Source organism: Lontra canadensis, unplaced genomic scaffold (genome assembly GCF_010015895.1).
Source record: "Lontra canadensis isolate GAN:19392208 unplaced genomic scaffold, GSC_riverotter_1.0 scaffold36, whole genome shotgun sequence".
Taxonomy (NCBI): domain Eukaryota; kingdom Metazoa; phylum Chordata; class Mammalia; order Carnivora; family Mustelidae; genus Lontra; species Lontra canadensis.
Window position 1 is genome coordinate 5,567,598 of NW_022631030.1, and position 19,222 is coordinate 5,586,819.

Consider the following 19,222-nt stretch of genomic DNA (forward strand, 5'->3'; position numbering starts at 1 on the left):
TGAAGCAGGCTCAACCTGGCCTGGCAGAGTAGCCCCTTCTCTGCTCTCCCCAGTTGGCAGGGCCTCCCAAGCCTGAGCCTTAGGGAAGGAACAACGCCTTCCTGGAGAAGGAAATCTGCTGGCAGCTGTGGTGGCCATCGAGGGAGTGGGTGACAGTGGGCACAGGTCCAGACCCAAGTCAAGATGCCAGGTGGTGTAGATGAACTTCAGGTGGGGCTCATTTCCCATCCTTGGTCCCCCTGTGTTATGGCCACACTTCACATGGCCGTTCCCTTTGCAGAGTTTCTGGAAGTTCTCTCTCTGTCCTCTGGATAGTACCCAGTACAGGGCTATAGACCAAGAGGTATTTGAATCAAGCCACTGCCTGTCTGGGCTGGCAGATGTGTGATTACTCACCAAGTCATGCTGGGCAAGGACCCCCCCCTCCTTGGCAAGCCAGGTGACAAAAGAAGAATCATCCCAAACGGCCACTGGAGGCTTCTCCAAGAACTACCCGCTTGGAGATATTCTGCACGTGTTCCTTTATCCGCTCTTTACCCAGAGCAAGGATTATTCTCCGCTGGGGCTGATGAGTCCGTAGATCTGGGGGTGGAGCGGTGGGGGAAGTGAGGCGTTATTGTCAGTTATCCTGGAAGAACCAGGCGCCAGTGGCAGGGAGGCAGGATCGTTGAAAATGGAAATGACCCAATTAGGCCTTTATCCCAGAACTTGGGCTGGGGGGGAGGAGCCCGGCACCTGGGCTTCGCAGTCGGCTCTGGTTTCCAAAGCTGAGGCAGGAGCTTCCAAGTATACTTGAATCCTTCCCGTGCGCGGGGCAGGGGATATGAGAACAGAGTGAGTACTGCCAGGAAAATCAATGGAAACCGAAGAAGCGTTCAACAGGGGGTTTTGAGACCCTCGCGGAGTTTAAAAAACTGCTTCGCTTCGGAGGAGGCAATTATCAGACAACCCCTTTGCTGATGTTTGACAAACATCATGACCGTGAAAGTGGCTCCCACGGGGATCTCAGAACTAAGGTTGAGATATTCGTGTATCATCCATGTAATAGAAATTGAAACTCACTTGTTCCCTGAATCTGCCCTGACACACACACCCTCACACAGCACACACAGTCTCTCATCCACACCCGTGCGTGTCACTGACTGGGTGCACCAGACCGCGTATATGAAATAAATCAATTGAAATAAGAACTAGGCTCTGGGGACTACTCTGATACAGTATCTCTGGAAACATAACAGAAACGTTCCCCTCCGACTGCCCAGGACTTCCGTGTAATAGAGCTCTGGGGGAAGGGAAGACCTGCCTTGCCGTCGGTCACAAATTTGTTAAAGATTCAGAAGTTCCATTAATTCAGTGAGAGAAGCCTTGACCTCCCCTTCTGTCCAGTGATCCAGTCATCCCCCATCATCTCCGGCCGAGAGTCTGAGCATAAAAATCGACCCATTTCCACAGCTGGGATTGTCACAGCAGTCACCGACGTGCCAGACACCATTCGAAACTATTACGTTCAGGATCTCGAGGCCCCAAAACATCATTACCGGAGAGGCGGTCCATTCCGCAAAGCAGGAAAGCGAGGCCCAGAGAAGCTTGAGAGCCTTGACTAAGGTCATTCAGCCAACACATGCTGAACTTGTGCAGCTGAGAATTTGCCCTTGACCTCCCAGCCCACACCTTGTCCTTATCGAATGGATATTTGTGGCTTTTTCTGTGCTGTATTAATTTTCTGTTGCTGTACGATAAGTGACCACAGAATTAGCGACTTAAAATAATGCCAGTTATTAGCTCACAGTTCATAAGTCAGATGTCCTGCATGGCATGGCTGGGCTCTGCTCCGGCTGAAATCGGCCGTCTATCTTCTCATCCAGAGTTCAGGGGCCTTTTCTAGGCTCCTTCGTGTTGGCAGGATTCATGTCAGAATTGAACATTCATGTTCATTCAATGTCATTCATTTCTAGGACTGAAATCTCTGTTTTCTTCCTGGCTCTCAGCTGGGAACTGCTCACAGCATTCGGGGCCACTCTCCGGTCCTTGCCTGGGACCACCTCCATGACATTCCCAGCTCCTCTCACCCGCGGAGAACCTCCCTGTGCACCAGGCCTTCTCATACTTTGAATCTCCATGATTTTCCTCTTCCGCAGCCAGCCGGAGAAAACTGTGTTTTTTAAAAGAGCTCATGTCCTTAGGTGAGAGGCACCTGGATAATTGGGACCTCATGATCTAATCATAGAAGTAGATCCTGCTATAGCCCCAGTCCTGGTAATTGTGTGTGTGTGTGTGTGTGTGCGTGTGTGTGTGCGCGCGTGCGTGCGTGTCGAGGTGGGGCAGGTTTTGGGAGCTCACCTTAGAATCCTGCCTACCTATGCCAAACTTGTAAGTCCATTCATTTCTTTCGCCATCCGCTCCCCCATCACCTGCAGAAAGGATGGACAAGGAGGGATCTAGCCAGGGAACCAGGAAGAAGAGACCAGAGAGTCTTGGGGCAGGAAGTGACACGTCCCCTGGGAGCTGATGATACAGCCGGATTCTCTCTGCTGGCCCACTGCAGGGCTCCAGGCGGAGAGCACCCCCAGCCCCTGAGAAAAGCCTGAGAGCCAGAGTCCAGGGGGGAAACTGAGGCCACTTGGCACTGCAGCAGCTATCACAGAGACGCCTAGCACTGAGGAACCTGGGCCCTGCTGAGAAGAGCGTTCGGGATTTAATGAATGTTTGGAAAGCATAGGGAGTCTGAGAATAAAAGACATTATGGCAAATCGTATTATTATTATTATTACATTATAAGTGCTATTGTATTACAAGCACCATTAGGAGTAGCAAGTGCTGTTATTATGAAGCAATCCAGCTTCTCTGTCCCCAGCGTCAGACTCTACTCAGTGTCACAGGTATCAACAGCTCAATTAATCCCCATCCGAGGCTTTCTCCCCAGCCCCGTCTTTGTGGTCCCGACACCTCCTGTTCACAGCCCAGTGGTAAGCCGGACACCTGCCCATCCGGCCGAGGCCTCCAGCAATGACCCACACAGTGGATGCCTCTCCTGTCGGTGGCAAAGCGGGATTGTTATCTTGCCTGAGCATGAAGATCCTCCTGAAACCATGCCTGATGCTCTCTCCATCGTGCTGACAACCCTCCCATAGCTCCCCATGACCCTCAGGATAAAGTCCAGAGCAGCCTCGTAGGCACTCCCCTCCAGACTTTACCCTGCCCCAGTCCCCACCGCCCACGGCTCACCCGAGCCAGACTGTGAGACTCGCAGTTCCCTGAATGTGCCACACACCCTCGCTCCTGGGGCCCTGTGCCGGCTGTCGTCTCTGTCTGGGAAGCTCCTCCTCCCACCTCGCCATCTGGCTGCCTCTTGCTCATCCTCCAGGCCTCGTCTTGCAACCAGCTCTCCGCTTAGGAGGATCAACGGAAATTCTGAGGAAAGGAACCACCTTTCCTGGCACCTCAAGTGCTCATCCTGACCCACTGTCCGGGACTCGCCGCCCGCTTGCTGCTAAGTATACGTGCCCGGAAGAGAGGGATGAGGTCGATCATGTGTCTCGTGCCTGATACAATGTGTCAGGCGATGCTCAAGTTTTTCTGGAATGAATGAGGTGAAAAGGGCCAAGATCTGAAACTCTCCTGTTAGGTCCATTGCCCTCCACTGTGGGAAGATGTATCTGTGAGCCCAGTGGCCCAAGTCCCAGTCCTTCCTGAATCACCTATGTCCTGTCTGATCTGGAGTGTCCCTTGTCAGATCCCATCGCTTGGTCCTGGGGCAGAGCTGCTGACGGGCAGAGTCAGGAGGCTGGGGCTGCTGTTTGAGAGCACCGCTCATCTTCCTCAAAACCTCCTTAGAGCCCTGGGGAGATGGGGATGGGGGTGCCTGGAGTCTCTACAGGCCTGAGGTTCCACACCTGATGTGTGACCAGGAGGTCTGATCAATGGATCCAGAGTGCGGGGGGACTCAACTCCTGATAAGGGAGGCAGGCCAGCAGAGAAGCAGTCGTCCTCCCAGCCCATGGGGAAGCACCGTGTCCACAGTTTCTCATGTGAGGTCGACCCACGGAGGTTTCAGCTTCCCAGTTGTTTTGTTTTATTTTATTTTATTTTATTTTATTTTATTTTATTTTATTTTATTTTATTTATTTACTTGACAGAAAGAGAGAGATCACAAACAGGCAGAGAGGCAGGTAGAGAGAAAGGAGGAAGCAGGCTTCCCACTGAGCAGAGAGCCCGATGTGAGGCTTGATCCCAGGACCCTGAGATCATGACCTGAGCTGAAGGCAGAGGCTTTAACCCACTGAGCCACCCAGGTACCCCACCTTCCTAGTTAATAACCACTTATTGAGCTTCAGAGGCACAGACCAGTCTTCGACAGACAAAATGAAGACGATCTCAGCTGCTGGGGTACAAGTGGGAGGGTTCTCCCCCAACCCCCCACCGGCCTCTGCCTTCTTCTTCGTGGGAGCAAATGACCCGAAGCCTTTGGAAAGGTGGTCCCACCCTGATGGGTGTTTACAGGTGAACATTAATTCATTTAATGAATGTGTATTGGGCATTTGCTAAGACCAGGCATCAAGTAAGGTACGGGGAAACAGATCAATGAACAAGACAGAATATGGTCTGCGTTTGAAGTCCTGTCTGGGGATTCACGTTGGGAAAGAAAAGCAGAGAAGGGACAGAGTCCCTGGGAGGAAGGGGTATGCATGTTTAGGTCATGGGGATAAATGAATAGGAAGCATGCGGGGAGAAGAATCCAGGAGATTTGGGGGCTGAGAGGTTTAGGACCAAATCTCCCATTATCACTGACAGGTATGAATTAGCCTCCCAGCTGCTGCTTTCTTCAAAGACCTATTCCACAAAGAGCAGTTGCCCAGCCTGCAGAGACCAGAGGCTTTGATGCAGATTTAATAGACAGACAGGAACCTGGGGTGGGGGTTGCCGGGGGCGTGTGTGAAAGGGTACCCAGCAGACTCGACTCCTGGTGGCTCCAGGGCTTTCCTGAGAAAGGCTGAGAGTACTTGTGAGACACAGGTCTGGGGCCTGACTTCTGCCCCATGACTTCTGCCATGCCTTAGGTTCCCTGGGAAAGATGAATGGCTATAGCCCTAAAGGAGAGCCTTGTGAAGTCAGTGACGTCTGGGCTCTCCATGGGGTAAGATGAGGGACAACCTGACAGGTGCTCCCTGCTTAAATTTAATCAGTAAATAGTGTTCACTTTTTTTAAAAAGGTTTTGTTTATTTATTTTAAAGAGAGAAATGGGCGGGGGGGGGGCAGAGGAAAAGGAAAGAGAGAGAATCCCAAGTAGAACCTCTACTCAGTGAGGAGCCTGCTGCAGGACTCGATCCCATGACCCTGAGATCATGACCTGAGCCAAAATCAAAAGTCGGATGCTCATCTGATTAAGCCACAAAGGCATCCCAACAGTGTTGACTTCTTTCTCTATGTTGTGCACCAGTGTAAATGCTGGTAATGTGAGTGCATTTGTGTCCAGAGCACCCAGTCCTGGGGAAGTAGCTTTAAATAAACTCACGTGATAAAAGGCTCTGAGTGATGATAGGGATAGCCGCGAGGTATAGTGGTGGCCCAGTGGAGGCAATGGCCAGTTCTGCCTGCTTTGGGTGATGGAAGCGGTCAAAGTGAAGAATGGCAGAGAGGTAGACAGGAATCACAGCATGAAAAGACGTGTGTCAAACGAAGGAGTTCGTTTTTGTCCTGTTTGCTGTAAAAAGCACTGGGAAATGGAAAGCAACTCATGATCAAATGCATAGTTTAGAACAATCCCTCCAGCAATAGCACCAAGGAGGAGCTTGGAGAAATGCCAGACTGGAGGAAGGGAAACCAGTTAGTTGTTAGTCCAAGAACAAGCTGATGAAGATCTGAATTGGGGCAGGGGGGAGGGGATGGAGGGAAGGGGAAAGACTCAAGAGATCATTGACGATGTAAAATATTCTCCAACGACCATGAATATACCCACCCAGGAAAGAATGAGATGAGGAACGTGATAGAATGGGAGAAACAGAGAAGGAGTTATTAATTATGGACCAAATGATGGGTGGATAAGGGTCACATTCACAGATAAGCAACCAAGGGAGGGGGTCAGATTGCCGGTGGGAGATAAGGAGTTCAAGTTTGGGAGTGACATCATCTTAAGGATATCTTCCATCAATCCAGCTGCATAATAATGGCTTAAGAAATTGGAATCCTCTGGTGTTCTCAGTACTCCTGGGGTGAGAATATTAGAAGTTCTCAGTCATTAACAACCTCAGTGAAGGGCGCATACATTTGAGTTCATACCATGTCTCCTGTTGACCTAGTTCTGAGTACACACTTGGGAGACATGGGATAATCAGCACTGATCTTATATGCCAGTACCCAGATCTTAATCCCACCTGTCTTCTGGGCAAGATGGTTAACATCCAGGTGCCTTAGTTCCTTCTTCCCCCAAATGGGGATATGAATGTCCTGTCCGGTATGAGTGCGCTCGTGAGGACCAGAAGTGATACGTGGAAGTGTCTCGTAAGCTATGCAGAGCCATGTCCACAGAAGTAGTAAATGTTATTAACTCAGTAAGAAATTGATGTTTAATGAATGGCTTGTGATTTGCGTGGTGCAAGCTGCTGGTCTCCTCTCTCAGGCAGCGAGAGGCCAGGGCTGGGCATGGAGGTGAAGGGACCAAGGGCAGATTCTTCATTGAACGCAGCCAGAAAGCAAGCGTGTGTTTGAAACATCATTGTTAAGAATAGAAACCAGTTCTGGAGGGAAAGGGTCTGTAAAGACAGTCACGGCCTGATTGGGTCCCGGTGGCCCAATTCGGGGAGATTTCAGAGGTCATCAGGTATCAGGATGGCACCGTTTAGGGGTTGCCAGTGGCCTGGCAGGAAGGGAGCTCTTAGATTCTTGGGTCGCTGAGGGTTTTACGCAGGACTGGAGAGGCTCATGTTCATGGCATGTCTGGTGGCCTCCGCGGTCTCCTCATCACCTGTTAACAATGCCTCGAAGGGCACGCAAGATGCCTGCCTTGAGAGATTGTCACTGTTCCTTCTACTAATACTAGTAACTCAAGGAATTCATATCATCCCTTGAATCTATGGAGGGCTTTTCCTGTGTATTATCTCTTTTAAGCCTCACATCAATACTGCGGAGTGTCATTTCCCCCACTTCGTACCGAGAAAACTTGTCTAATTAAAAGAGATAAAAAATGAAGCGATTAAAAAATGTAAAAACCAAGACAGGTTTTGGAACATGGGTTTATAGTGAGGAAAATCCAGGACCAGATACCCAGAGACAGTATATGCCCTAGAATGGTCTAGCTCTGCATTGATACCTGTTCTGTCCAGAACAATTATTCTCCTAATCATTTCATTAAACCAGCGAGCCAGCTTTGGGTGTCACTGACTTTCCCTAGCACTAAGGACACAGCAATGAGCGAGACCGCCCAATGAGTGAGATCCATGCCTCAAATGATGGTGACCTTATTGGGGTTTTAAGGATGACTGAGGCTCCTGAAGGACTCACACCAGATGGTCAAGGTCATGAAACAGCATCATTACCTTCTTCCCTCTACACCTTAACCACACGCACCTTCAGTTCCGCCACCTTTATTTCCAGACCCCCTCCCCCCCTGCGCCCCCCCCCCCCCCCCGCCCTGGTGTTTGCTCCTATCCCTTCTCTGGGCTCTTCACGCTGAACGGGGTGGGGCAAACCTCTCCCGGGTCCTCAAGATCATCGCTCAGTGGCTCAGTCTGGGGCCCCGCCCCAAGCCCCAGACCCCTTTGTAATTAAAATCCTTCTCATGGAGAGATTTAGCGGATGTTTGGTATGTTCAGGCTACAGGTGTTCATTTTGTAGCCTCGAATCTTCTCATCGGTCTTTAAGTTGAGCTGTACGTCCTGAAATCAATTGTAACTCAATTTTCCAGCTGTTTTCATAGCATGTCACAGTGAACTCAGAGGGCCTCTGGTGGTTGGTGCTCCCACATGGAGGCCACGCCACAGTGAGTGGGTGGGATGAAAACACGGAGCGCTGGCTTTGACGTCAGCTGGGCCTGGCTTTGAATCCAGTCCCCTTTGTTCACAGCCATGTGCCCTAGGGAGAGCAGCTTCACTGTTCTGGGTCTTGGTTCCTTCAGCCTCACAACGGCAATGATTGCTCCTGTGTCATAGGGCTGCCGTCAGGAGGAATGGAAACCCGGCTCAGAAGGTTCTCGGCTTTGCCAGGCACACAGCCGGTGGTCACTGCGTTGTAGCAATTATTATTATTATTCTAAGTATTGCTTTGTTGTAATTATTTATGGTTGGAAGATCTGGAACTTCAAGTCTTCTGTCTTGACACAAATAGCCACACCAAGCAATTAACACCTTATGGTGACTTGTTTAGCAAAACTTTTCTCATGTGACGAGTAGCTAAAAAAAGCTTCTTAGAGAGTGAGAGGGAGGAGAAGCCCCCAGGCCAAATATTTCCCTTTGTCAGGATCCAGCCATGGCATAGGAACCGGGAGAAAGAAAGAGAAAGGGGGCAGCGTGGAGGGTGGACTGCGTTTGGGGAGAACAGGAATCAGATGTCGTGAATGCCTAGGAAGCATGAGCCACTTTCTGTGGATTACCCCGGCAAGGCAGATGTACTTTTCCTGCATCTTACAGGTGAACAGGCTGACATTCAGAGAGGTTACTGACCTGCCCAGCATCTCCCAACCAGTTTGTGGCCAAGTCAGGATTGGAACCCAGGATCATCTTAGTTCTTTTTACTACATCCTGATGTGTCCTGATGAGACCGCCACGTTGCGCAACTCCAGGGGCCGCCACTCTCACTGCCGTCGATGTCAATGGCACCTGGGAGTTGGGCAGTGGCATGGCCTATCTCCTGAGATCAGAGGTGTGGTCTCAGATAACAGGCTGTTGCAAAGGAGAAATGATGAAGGCCGGACCTGGTGGGGTTGGAAAAGGAGGGACAGACTCAAGAGATTCAGGGAACATTTGAGAGACAGATTTGACAAAATTGCCCACTGACTGGAAATGGAGTGAAAAGATGAGGAGGATTTGCAGTTTCCAGCTTATGTCACTGGGGGAATAGCAATATGCTTCCTGGGTTAGGAATACAAGGGAGAAGGGGCTGCCGGGCTGCTGGGGCGACAGAACATCAGAGATTGTCACCTCTGCTACTTCCCATTTCGCCCAGGCCCAGGTGATGTAGGGGTAGGGGATGGGTTGTATCCAGGAGCCCATGTTTTACCTTCTTGCTTTTCTTCTTAAAGTCGAGCACAGAAACTGAATCTGGATCATTCAAAGTTCTTGTGCTTTTAGCTCTAGTCGACTGACCTTGTCCCCTGACTCACAGCCTGCCTTTGCCCCTGGCTCTGTGGCTGGAGAGCCAGGAAGTCCCTGCTGGGGGCTGGTGAGTGGATGCCTGTTGGTGGACCAGGACACTGGAAATGTCCCCCCTGCTGGAGAAAGTGAGGGGCACTCACCTGGGTTGTACCATTCCCAATGACCTCTCCATGTCGCTCTCAAACCCTTAGCCACAAGGCTTTCCTTCCAGGCCTGTTCAAAATGGCCCTCATTCAAGGGTAACCATGAATTCAGGGGTTACCCTCATTCAAGGGTAACCCCTGTATCCGTTTGTGGCTGCGACATGACCTTTGACCGCAGTTATGTAGTTCCCTACAAATCTTTGCACACTCAAAAATTCATACACACATACACACACTGTCTCTCATACATGCGTGCATGCATACACATTTAAAAATGTTCTAATGTGAAAGTCAAAAGATAAGAAAACAAGCTGTCAGGAGTTTGTTTTTCAAGATACAACAGTGCAGCCTCCAGAGGATAATCAGGGCGCGGTGCAAATTTTACTCATGTTCGTACACCTTCTGTGGGACGAAGACTGCAGACTAGGAGACTAGGTAAGAGTTAGGCGCCCTGAGGACCCCGGGGTCCTCGGTCGGTGAGAAACGTCTGCAATCAACAGTCCTCAACCAGCATTTAGCAGACGGCTTGCGGGCGTCAGGCACTCTGCTGGGGGCAGCGTGGGGTTCAATGACAAGCCTGACATTGTTGTTCTCTGTAAACATGTGGGCCTTTGGAGGGCGAGAGGCCACGAGAAGGTAATGGCAGTGCAGGGGATGTCGCAAATTCATGCAGATTTGGGGTCACTGTAGATTCGTGCTTGGTTTATTCTGCTCAGCTTTACCAGGTGGCCCCTGGCTCTGTTTTTCACCCTGGTTCCCCTGGTGTCACAGCAATGGAATCCAGTCCCACTGCGAGCGAGGACCCTCAGGATTTCCCTTCCTGAACCATTTATAAGAAGAGAATGAAGCCCCCCCCACCCCCGGTGGTAAGAACCTGTTTAACCCCAGGACTTCCAGCCCCTTCTCTCATTTCAAGTAAGGTTGCAGCCAGCCGGGGCTGTGTGGTCGGTGGGGAGGGGCTCACCAAGTGAGCCAGGTGTGCATTCCTACAGCTTGTGGTGGGCAGCAGGAACCAGATGGCCCTTAATCCCCTCCAATCCTGAAATTGCTAATTTTATGAAATATCCCTCTCAGCAAAATGTTTCCGCCACTTGATTTGGGGGTGTATAATCCGTTATTTTCTTGAATGTGTTTAGAGCAGCGTTTCCCAAGGCTCCTGGGTGGCTCAGTCGGTTAAGTGGCTGACGGCTGATTTTCACTCAGGTCATGATCTCAGCGTCGTGAGCCCCAGCCCCACGCCGGGCTCTCTCTCCCTCTCTTTCTCTCACCCTTCCCACTTGCACGCACACAGTTCTCCCACACCTCTCCCTCAGAAAAGAGGAGCGTTTCCCAAAGTACATTTTGTAGAACACTACGGTGAGACCCTTGTAGGTTTGGGGAGAAAGAAGTATTCCATGGTAACACATTTGGAAGGTTCTGGGTTGTACAAAATTTGAACAAGCTGCTTTCTTGCAGGATTTCTTTAAGCTTTTCATATTGCTAGTGTGTGTGATGAATCTTGAAAAGACAGATATAAATAATATGCAGTGTCTTCTCACCTTGAGTGGGAACCTTGTTTCTGTGAAATTTCTCTTAACATCCTGGAAAAGCTAGTGTCCCCAGGAACACATTTGGACAAACACTGGCGTGGAAGGTGTTCATTGTATAGAAACTGGCGGTGGTCAGGGGTTTCCCATTATTCATTTAGAGTTCAGCCTTCAGCAGCAGCAGAAGAGTCCAAGTTTAGACATAAAGAGGCACTTCCTACCTGAGAGGGCCCTCAGGGAGTAGAGTCTAGAGTGTCCCGGGAAATTATGATAAGAGAACACACCACCCCCTTTTTTGTCCTTTTGTAAGCTCTCCCATGAGTCATTATAAATAGAATGAATTATGAAGGAAGCTCCTGGATCTTTTTATCTTAAGGGGGCCTTTGAAAAAAGATATACTTGAGGGATAAGAAGGTAGGAATTAAAAGCAAGAAGACAGACGGGCTGACTTCTAGAAGGGTCGTCTCTAAGTGCCTGTAATTAACTCATTCAGTCTTCCTCTGCCCAGAGCACAGAATTGAAGGAAACACCTTCCTAACTCATGTTTCCTAAGTAAGTGGAACTAACATTGAGGGCCGGAAGGTGCCCGAGAGCTCAGGGTCGTATATCAGTCACTGTCCTACATTGAACACTTCCATGTGCAAAATACAATGTAAAGCCTTTTGCATGCATTTCCCATGTTCCTTGAAACAGCCTGTTGGGTTGCTCTCAGGATGGTTCCCATTTTCAAAATGAGGATCTAAGGCCCAGAGAGGTCCTTCCCTAAGGTCATCCAGTATGGTGTGGAACCTAGATCTGAACGCCAAAGCGCTTTCTCACTATATGCACCTACTGCCATGGAGAGTGAGACATCAGGGCTCCCTTGAGATGGGCCTCCTTCCATCAGGAGGTGTCGGAGAGAGGGTGGAGGGGAGGGGTGATGAGGAAAGCCAAGGGAGAGGGGGCACCTTCCCGCTGATGAGGCCCCTTGGTTGCCTGACAGCAGCCTGGCTCTGTGCCCCCACCACCTCCCCCCTGGTCCCCTTGCCAGATGCATCTTTTCTTATTAGCCATCTGCCCCTCGTGCTGCTGGGAGCCCACAGCGCACGGGCAGCTGCCCTGTTCGAGAGCCCAGAGATAATATCAGCTTATGAGTCAATACGTTCTCTGGCACGTCTGTGTTCCCCTAATGGGAATGCGGCAGGATCCAAAATATACTTAATCCTTAACCGGCTTCACGCCTCCGTCAGGGGTTGGAGGCTCCAAAAGAACCTTTGTCATTCTAGTTTGTAAGCTGTGGTTCATCAGGCTGGACTCGGGGCTGGGAGCTCAGGCCCACGGCCTCAGGCCTTGGCAGAGGCTACCATAGGTGAGGGTGCAGGGACAGGCCAGGGCCCCGGCTGGGCTATGTCTTAAGAAAAGGAGTCTGCAATGCAGTGTAAGCAGTGCTTTGGCCCAGGCAGAAAGGAAGCCCGGGGCTCCTGCCATCTGTCCCGATAGGCCGAGTGGCTGTTGGGTTCGTCCTGGGCTCTGTAACTACAGAGCTATGTGCAAGGTGCTCGGAATGAACGTGCGTTGGGTGTGACTTCAGGGCGTGAACATTACCTGACCTGCACTGGAAGCCATTCTTCCAGGAGCAGGATTGGTGAGCTCAGTAAATGCACACCTTCTTTGCGGGGTTTCCTCACACAGAGCCTCAGAGGGCCCGCACACCTTGAGCTCAGCCCTGCCGGAGGAGGGCAATTCTTCTCCCTTTGACATTGACCTGCCTCCATGGGACTCATGCCTGCAGGTTTTAGCTTGCTGGGAGAGCAGCTGGCTCCAGCCAGCCAGGGCCCTGGAAGAGGGCTGTGGGTCCTGGGAGAATGCCCTTGAGCTTTTAAATGTCACTACCCTGGATGGGGTCTCTCTGACTCCCTCATTCAAAGCAGCTCCCCTTGCCCCACTGTTGCTCCCATAGATGGCTGAAGTTCTGTTTTTTGTGTGTGCTTACTGTCTGCCTCCTCCAAGAACTCACAGCCTCCTTGAGAGCAGGACATGAGTCTATCTCGTTCGAATCTTTTGTGCCTGGAACATCTTTTGTGCCTGGGTCTGGCTCATGATAAGTACTCGAGTATCTGTTAAATGAATGGGAAAATGTAATAATAAGCGAAGGCACAACCCTATAGGCAGACCTCCAGGCTGAGATTCTTCGAAAGCAAACCTGGCTTTGTCACTCCCCTGACGACAGTCCCCTCCGATCTCAGCCCCTATAGGATGAAGTGTGGGTTCCCTAGCCTGCCGGCCAGGCCGCTGAGCTCTGGCCTCTGCTGACCTCCCCAGCCTCCTCTCTCCCTGTTCCCTCACCCTCTATATCCCCCGTGCTCACCTGATGACTCCCAAGCATTGCTGTGCATGTGACCTTGGGACCTGCTGAAAAGGCAGACTCCTGGCCCTCAGCTTGGCTGATTCAGATTCAGTGGGTGTTGGGTGGGGCCCAGAAATTGTCACATTTTTTTAAAAAAGATTTTGTTTATTTATTTGACACAGAGAGAGAGATCACAAGTAGGCAGAGAGGCAGGCAGAGAGAGAGGGGGAAGCAGGTTCCCAGGACCCTGAGATCATGACCTGAGCTGAAGGCAGAGGCTTAACCCACTGAGCCACCCCAGGCACCCCAGTATTTTTCTTTTTTTTTTTTTAAAGCTATCTTCGAGAGTTCCAATGGCAGGTGCTCTGGGGACCACACTTGGAGCAGTGCTGTCCGGTCTGAGTACCCGGCAGGCAGTTGGCCGAGAGGGCCACACTTTCTCACCTCCGTGCTTTCTGATCACAGCCGCCATGTGGACTTCTTTCTGGAATCACCTTTGTCCATCCTCATTTGCCACCCAGAGGATGCCTCTGCCTCCTTCAAGGCTCAGCTCAAAGGGTCACACCATCTGTGCACACAGTCCTGCTTCCCCCACACTCATTGGACTTTTCCTCTCTCCATGCCGTGCACGTTACACATACCCCTTTCTTAGAGATCATGCTACTTATTTCTCTTTCCTCCTCTCTTCTCCCAACACTGTGAGCTCTCAGAAGAGCCACCCGTGCTTCTCTCTGGATCCTGAGTACCTAGCAGAGTGCCTGCCAGCAAACATTCATGGGACTAGAAGGAGAGCCCTGGACGTGCTCCATCCCCATGCCTCTGCCCTTGCTAACCCCCTTCTCTGACTCACGGGTCTTGCAGGAGTTCTCACTGCAGAGAATGGACAGCCTTGTGGATGACCGGGTCAACATTCTGGGATTTTCCATCTTCAACCAGTCTCATGCTTTCTTCCAAGAGTTTGCCCAGAGCCTCAACCAGTCATGGCAGGAGAACTGTGACCACGTGCCCTTCACAGGGCCTGCGGTAAGTACCCGCCGGAGCCCTCCCTGTGCCCGTTTGCCTCCTCCTGCACGTACCCTCCTGGGGTCCAGCCCCCTCCGGGCCCCTGCTCAGAGAGAGGTGTGTACCAGTACTGGGAAGTGGTTACAAGGGAAGTTTGGGGAAGAGTGAGCTGTGAGCAGCAAGCTTCTTGGAGGTCCGCAGGGAGAGCGCTGTGCAGAGGGACGGATCTGTCATTGAGTGGTATCCTGATGTCCGTGCATGTCCTGTGGCCAGACTCCCGTTCGTGCTGTTGCTGAGAACTGTCTGAGTTGAGGATCCACAGTCCTCCTCTTGGAAGGTACTTGTAGCTCCTCAGGTCCTCATTTTTCAGGATAGGAAACCGAAGCCCAGCCTAGGAATGGGGCCCGGGGTGGGGACGTGGAGGTCTTGCTCAAAGGTGAACGTCAAGCCTTTCACAGGGTGATGCTAGATTCTGAGATGTCCTCACTCCTGGTGCACAGCTCTCTCCATCCTGCTGGACCACTGCCCTGAGCAGGAGCTCATGCAGAGAGGCTATCCTATGCCCTCACCCATGTTCTTCCTCTTTGGACTTCCTTCCTCTGCTCTATGTGCGATGGAAGCAGAGTTTTCCCTGGCATAGTGCGCTGGGTTTGATGTCCTTACTCTGTGGGGCAGGTCCAGTATGCAGGCTTGTGTCCGTCTGTTAAAAGGCGAGATCTCAGGAGACCAGGATTGTCTGGCTTTCTAGGTCCTGTCCTAGCCATGTTATATTTAAGCCTCCCAGAGCCTCATAAGACAGCCCATGTGATGCTCCCGTAACTTCTCCAAGGTCTGCTATCAGTATCTTCACTTTGCAGATGATGTAACAGAGGCCCAGAAAGGTTAAGTAAATAGCGCAGGGTCACACAACTAGTAAGCAGAGGAACCAGCATCAGAACCAGGTCAAAGTTTTAATCACTATGCTGTTTTCCCCCTTCTAGGAGTTTCATTTGTGGTGCCACTGCACACTGGCCTGGCAAAGTGAGACTAGTTAGTGGGTATTTGTCAAACGAATGAGTGAATCATTGAGGAGGGTGGAACAGTGAGCTAGAGACAGAACGAACTGGAAAAGAAGTAGGCCCGAGAGGTGACAATGGAACCGGACACCCTCCTGGCGTTGGACCGTCCCTGGAGGTTTCCTAAAATAGGAGCGAGACCTGGCTTTGATACATGTCCAAGGGCAAGGGTGTTTCTGGGTATCTGTACAAACGGAGACCTAATTAGTGGTTGGCCAAGGCGGTGACCCAGCGACAGGCTCCCTGAAGGCAGGCGCGTGGACGGAGGGCCCTTCCAGCAAGCTGTGTACCTCGAGGACTGTGTAGGCTTCTGGCAGTCCTAGGAAGGAAGGAGTAACTAAGGGGTCAAAGCTCATGCAGAGCTCAGGGAGCTGTGAGCAGGGAGCCGGGTAGAAGGACACTTGAGAGCTGAGTTTCAGGAACGGTTTAAGGAGCACATTCCGACAAGGTGTTTTAGACCTGAAAGAGGTGAGAATCCACAGGAGGGACTTGGCAGGGGTGAGACATCAGAAGGAAAGGGCTTCTCCCCACCAGTAGATGGGTTTGGGACAGCCCAGGACATGCTCAAGCATGGTAGGACAAGGCTGGTCCCTCCCAGTCAGAGGCAGACCTGTGTCCTGCTCTCCCGGCCGGTCTTGCAGCCATGGCTCCCAAATTCTGATGAGGTTCTGGCAGCCTGGGAAGGCTCACGGGGTAGTACCAGGAAAGGAAACAAAGCCTGCTGCCTGCTCTCCAGCCCAGACTCCTCCACATTCGGCACCTGGCCTGGTGAAATAAAAAAGTCTCTGGGCCATATTTCTAGTTGCTCTCAGAGAGGCTCAGCCCTTCCATTAGTGCTCACACCCAGGCTCCGCTGAGCCTCCAATTCTTTACCTGTCGTTTGGGGCTGATTCTGCTCGACCATCTTAGGAGATTTTTCTGAAGATAAAATGGAACATAAGTCTATCTTCAAATCAGTTATTCACCTAATGAGCTTATTTAACACGCTATAGGGCCGCCTCAGGGAGAGGTATTAGGAGATGTATCTTTTTTTTTTTTTTTTTTTTGCCGTATAAATGCTGAGTAACAATCAACCCCCAAATCGCACAAGCACGTGACGTGCATGCTTCGTGTAGCTCACGGATCCATACATCAGAGCGGCTTGTCTGGGGTGTGAGGGAGGATTAGCTACAGATTCCTAACCCAGCTGGGGGTCAGCACATCTGAGCCCTTCCCTCTGTGATTCCGGGCTGGGCCCGCCTTGCACCTTCTCATGGCGTTAGCAGGACTGTGACAAAGCAAGTAGGAATGCACCAGGCCTTTTAGTGCTAATTTCCCAGAATAGGCACACAGCGACTGCCACATCATGTTGCTGGCCAAAGAAAGGCACACAGACATATTCAAAGTCAGGGAATGAGGAAACAGACTCTGCTCTTTTGGAGAAGGTCAGGTCTACTTTCAGAAGGAGTCAGAAGGAAAAGACCTGAGTCCAGGGTAGAATGAAGGATGGGGACCCAGCCTGTAATCCATCCCGGCGAAGCAGAGCCAAAGCTTTTACCTTTCGGGGTTCGTGATGTGCGAAGTAAGATCTGCCTCCACCTCTAGGAAAATGGTCCTTGTGGGATCTTGCCCTGTGGAAGCCGAGTGAAGCCCCTTAGTTCTGCCTGGAATGGTCAGGGAAGGCTTCCCAGAAGAGGGGGAAGCAAAGACCACATTGCTGCTCACTGCACGTGTGGGACACCGTGCAGGGTGTGAAGGCATCCAGGGTGGAGCAGGGGCCGCCTGTCGGGTCACATGGAAGCAGCCCTCCTGACCTCATTTTTGTCCTTCCCCATTCAGTCTTGGGCCTCCCAAAGCCTCAGCGTCCTGTGCTCCCCAAGAATGTGGGGGACCTTCAGGGAATGAGGGGTTCTCTGGAGGCTCCCTCCATGTTGGGGGAGGAGAACAAGAGTATAAGCCTACTTCAGAGGGGCGACGTGAGGAGATGAAGTGTGAGCCTGAGACCCAGCCCTGGTCCCCAGGAGGGGACGATCCGTCCTGTGTCCCAGATTGTGGTGCTACCTCAGTCAGCTTTCTCTTGGCCGAGCCCTGCTGTTTGCTTGCCGACGAAATAGGGACGTGTGTTCTTTCTAGCTCAGGAGACCGGGGTGCTCATTCCATGTGTTTCAACCGTGTGCAGTGCTAAGGAACCCTGGAGCGCTTCCCACAAAATTATCCCACCTCGACCTCTTCTTTTCCTATTCATGACATCCTATAGCAGATGAGAGTGGTCACACGCCCTTTGTTTGGTAAATGGAGAAACTGAGGCACAGAAGAAGGAGATTAGAGCCCAAGACTGCCTCTCTGTGCCAAGAGCCTTGTAGCCACCATCTCCGTGGCCTCTGAGGGGGAAGGGGGGCTGTTATAGAAACTCCTCACCTGGAAGAATATGGAAAGAAAGCTCCCAGCTTCAAACAGCAACAGATCCTTCTCAAGGCTTCTCACTTAGCAACTGCCTTTTGAAAAGCAGTGCCTCTTCCTGTCTCTTTGGGGGTTGAAATTCCCAGCACAAACAGCCCAGCCCTTTCATTTGCTGGGGAGCTGGAAGGCGAGAAATAATCAGTTCCAGGAAAGCCCAGGTCCATCTCTCCCCCCATCCAGCTTTCTAAAAAGGCTGCAGCCAGCCAGCTCCTCCACGGGGACCCGCTCTCTCCTGCCTCCAGGGTCCTCTTCTCTCCTGCAGTTCCCCTCTGCGCTCTCTGTCTCTTCCTTCTCGTGCCTTCTCTCTGGACTCTTCCCTTCTCCTTTTCCCCTCCCCCAGTCACCTCCTTCCCTTCTCTTCCCCTTCCTCTCCTGCACTCCATCTGCCTTCTGCACCCTTGGCATCTCTCTTGTCCCGTTTCTCTTCCTCCTGAATTGTGTGTGTCCCCCTTGTGTGCAGGGCAGCTGCTCTGAGGACACAGAGAGGGAGCATCTGAGCTGAGGGGTTAGTCATCGAGAAAGAGAGCAAGCGAGCTGAGCTCAGTACACAGGGGGACACACACACACACTCCGGCCCGGGATGCATCTCCAGGTGGCTGACAGCATGTTTCTCTCTTGCCTCCCGCCTGACGCCATGTGAGCTGTGGGCAGGGGAGCTGTGGATGGAGACACATACCCACTATTTCACGTGCCGTTCCCATTAATCACACTGCAAAGAACAAAATTCGTAGAAAATCGTTAAAATTACAGATGGCTAGGTTAAGTAATTAGAATTTAGGCTAAAACAGATGTTTGTAATTAAGTGTTTATTTCATTGAATGAAACCCAGATTGTACGGACTCTTGGATGAGATTTTAATGGCTCCTGTCCTGATCTGATTTGGGGGGACAGAGTTTCAGCTACAGAGGTTCAGAGACGAATGGGCATCCGAGAGAATGGGAACCCAGTGGTCTGGGTGAGCGAGCTGCCCGGGGAGGGGGAGATGAGGTTTACAGGTGTGTGTTTGGAAGATATTCTTATTTTTCCTTCAGAGGAGGGGGCGGAAACTCAGCCACTGTTCCCTGCATCAGATTGATTTCATCTTAATTTATACAGTCTTTCGTTCCCCTAAACAATTTACAAACAGCTCAAAAGGAAATAACAATGAAGAACCAAATGATAATATAAAAACAAGGGAAATCAAGAGTCCCTTGCCAAGTGACATTTTATTGCCAAGAAAAGAGGAGAGGATTTTAAACAAGGATTGAGCCGTTCGGGGGATTTAATGTTTAGAAGATCAGGGACAGGGGAAGCAGAGACAAGACGAGAGAGGCATGCACACAGATGGGGCACGGAAACCACGGAAAGACAGGGGCAGGTGGGGAAGGGAAGGGCGATGGGATGGGAGATGAGAAGGAGCAGGAACGGAGGGGAGTCTCCACCCAG

General features: G+C 51.3%; 1 protein-coding gene across 1 annotated transcript in view; it reads left to right on the top strand.

The window, feature by feature from the left end:
• The window catches only part of GRIK4 (glutamate ionotropic receptor kainate type subunit 4), a 416,257-nt gene that overhangs the window by 290,984 nt on the left and 106,051 nt on the right, over positions 1-19,222 (top strand). The window contains exon 9 of the mRNA XM_032868748.1: positions 14,163-14,324. Within this exon, the coding sequence (XP_032724639.1) occupies positions 14,163-14,324 (162 nt within the window). The remainder of the gene's footprint in view (positions 1-14,162; positions 14,325-19,222) is intronic.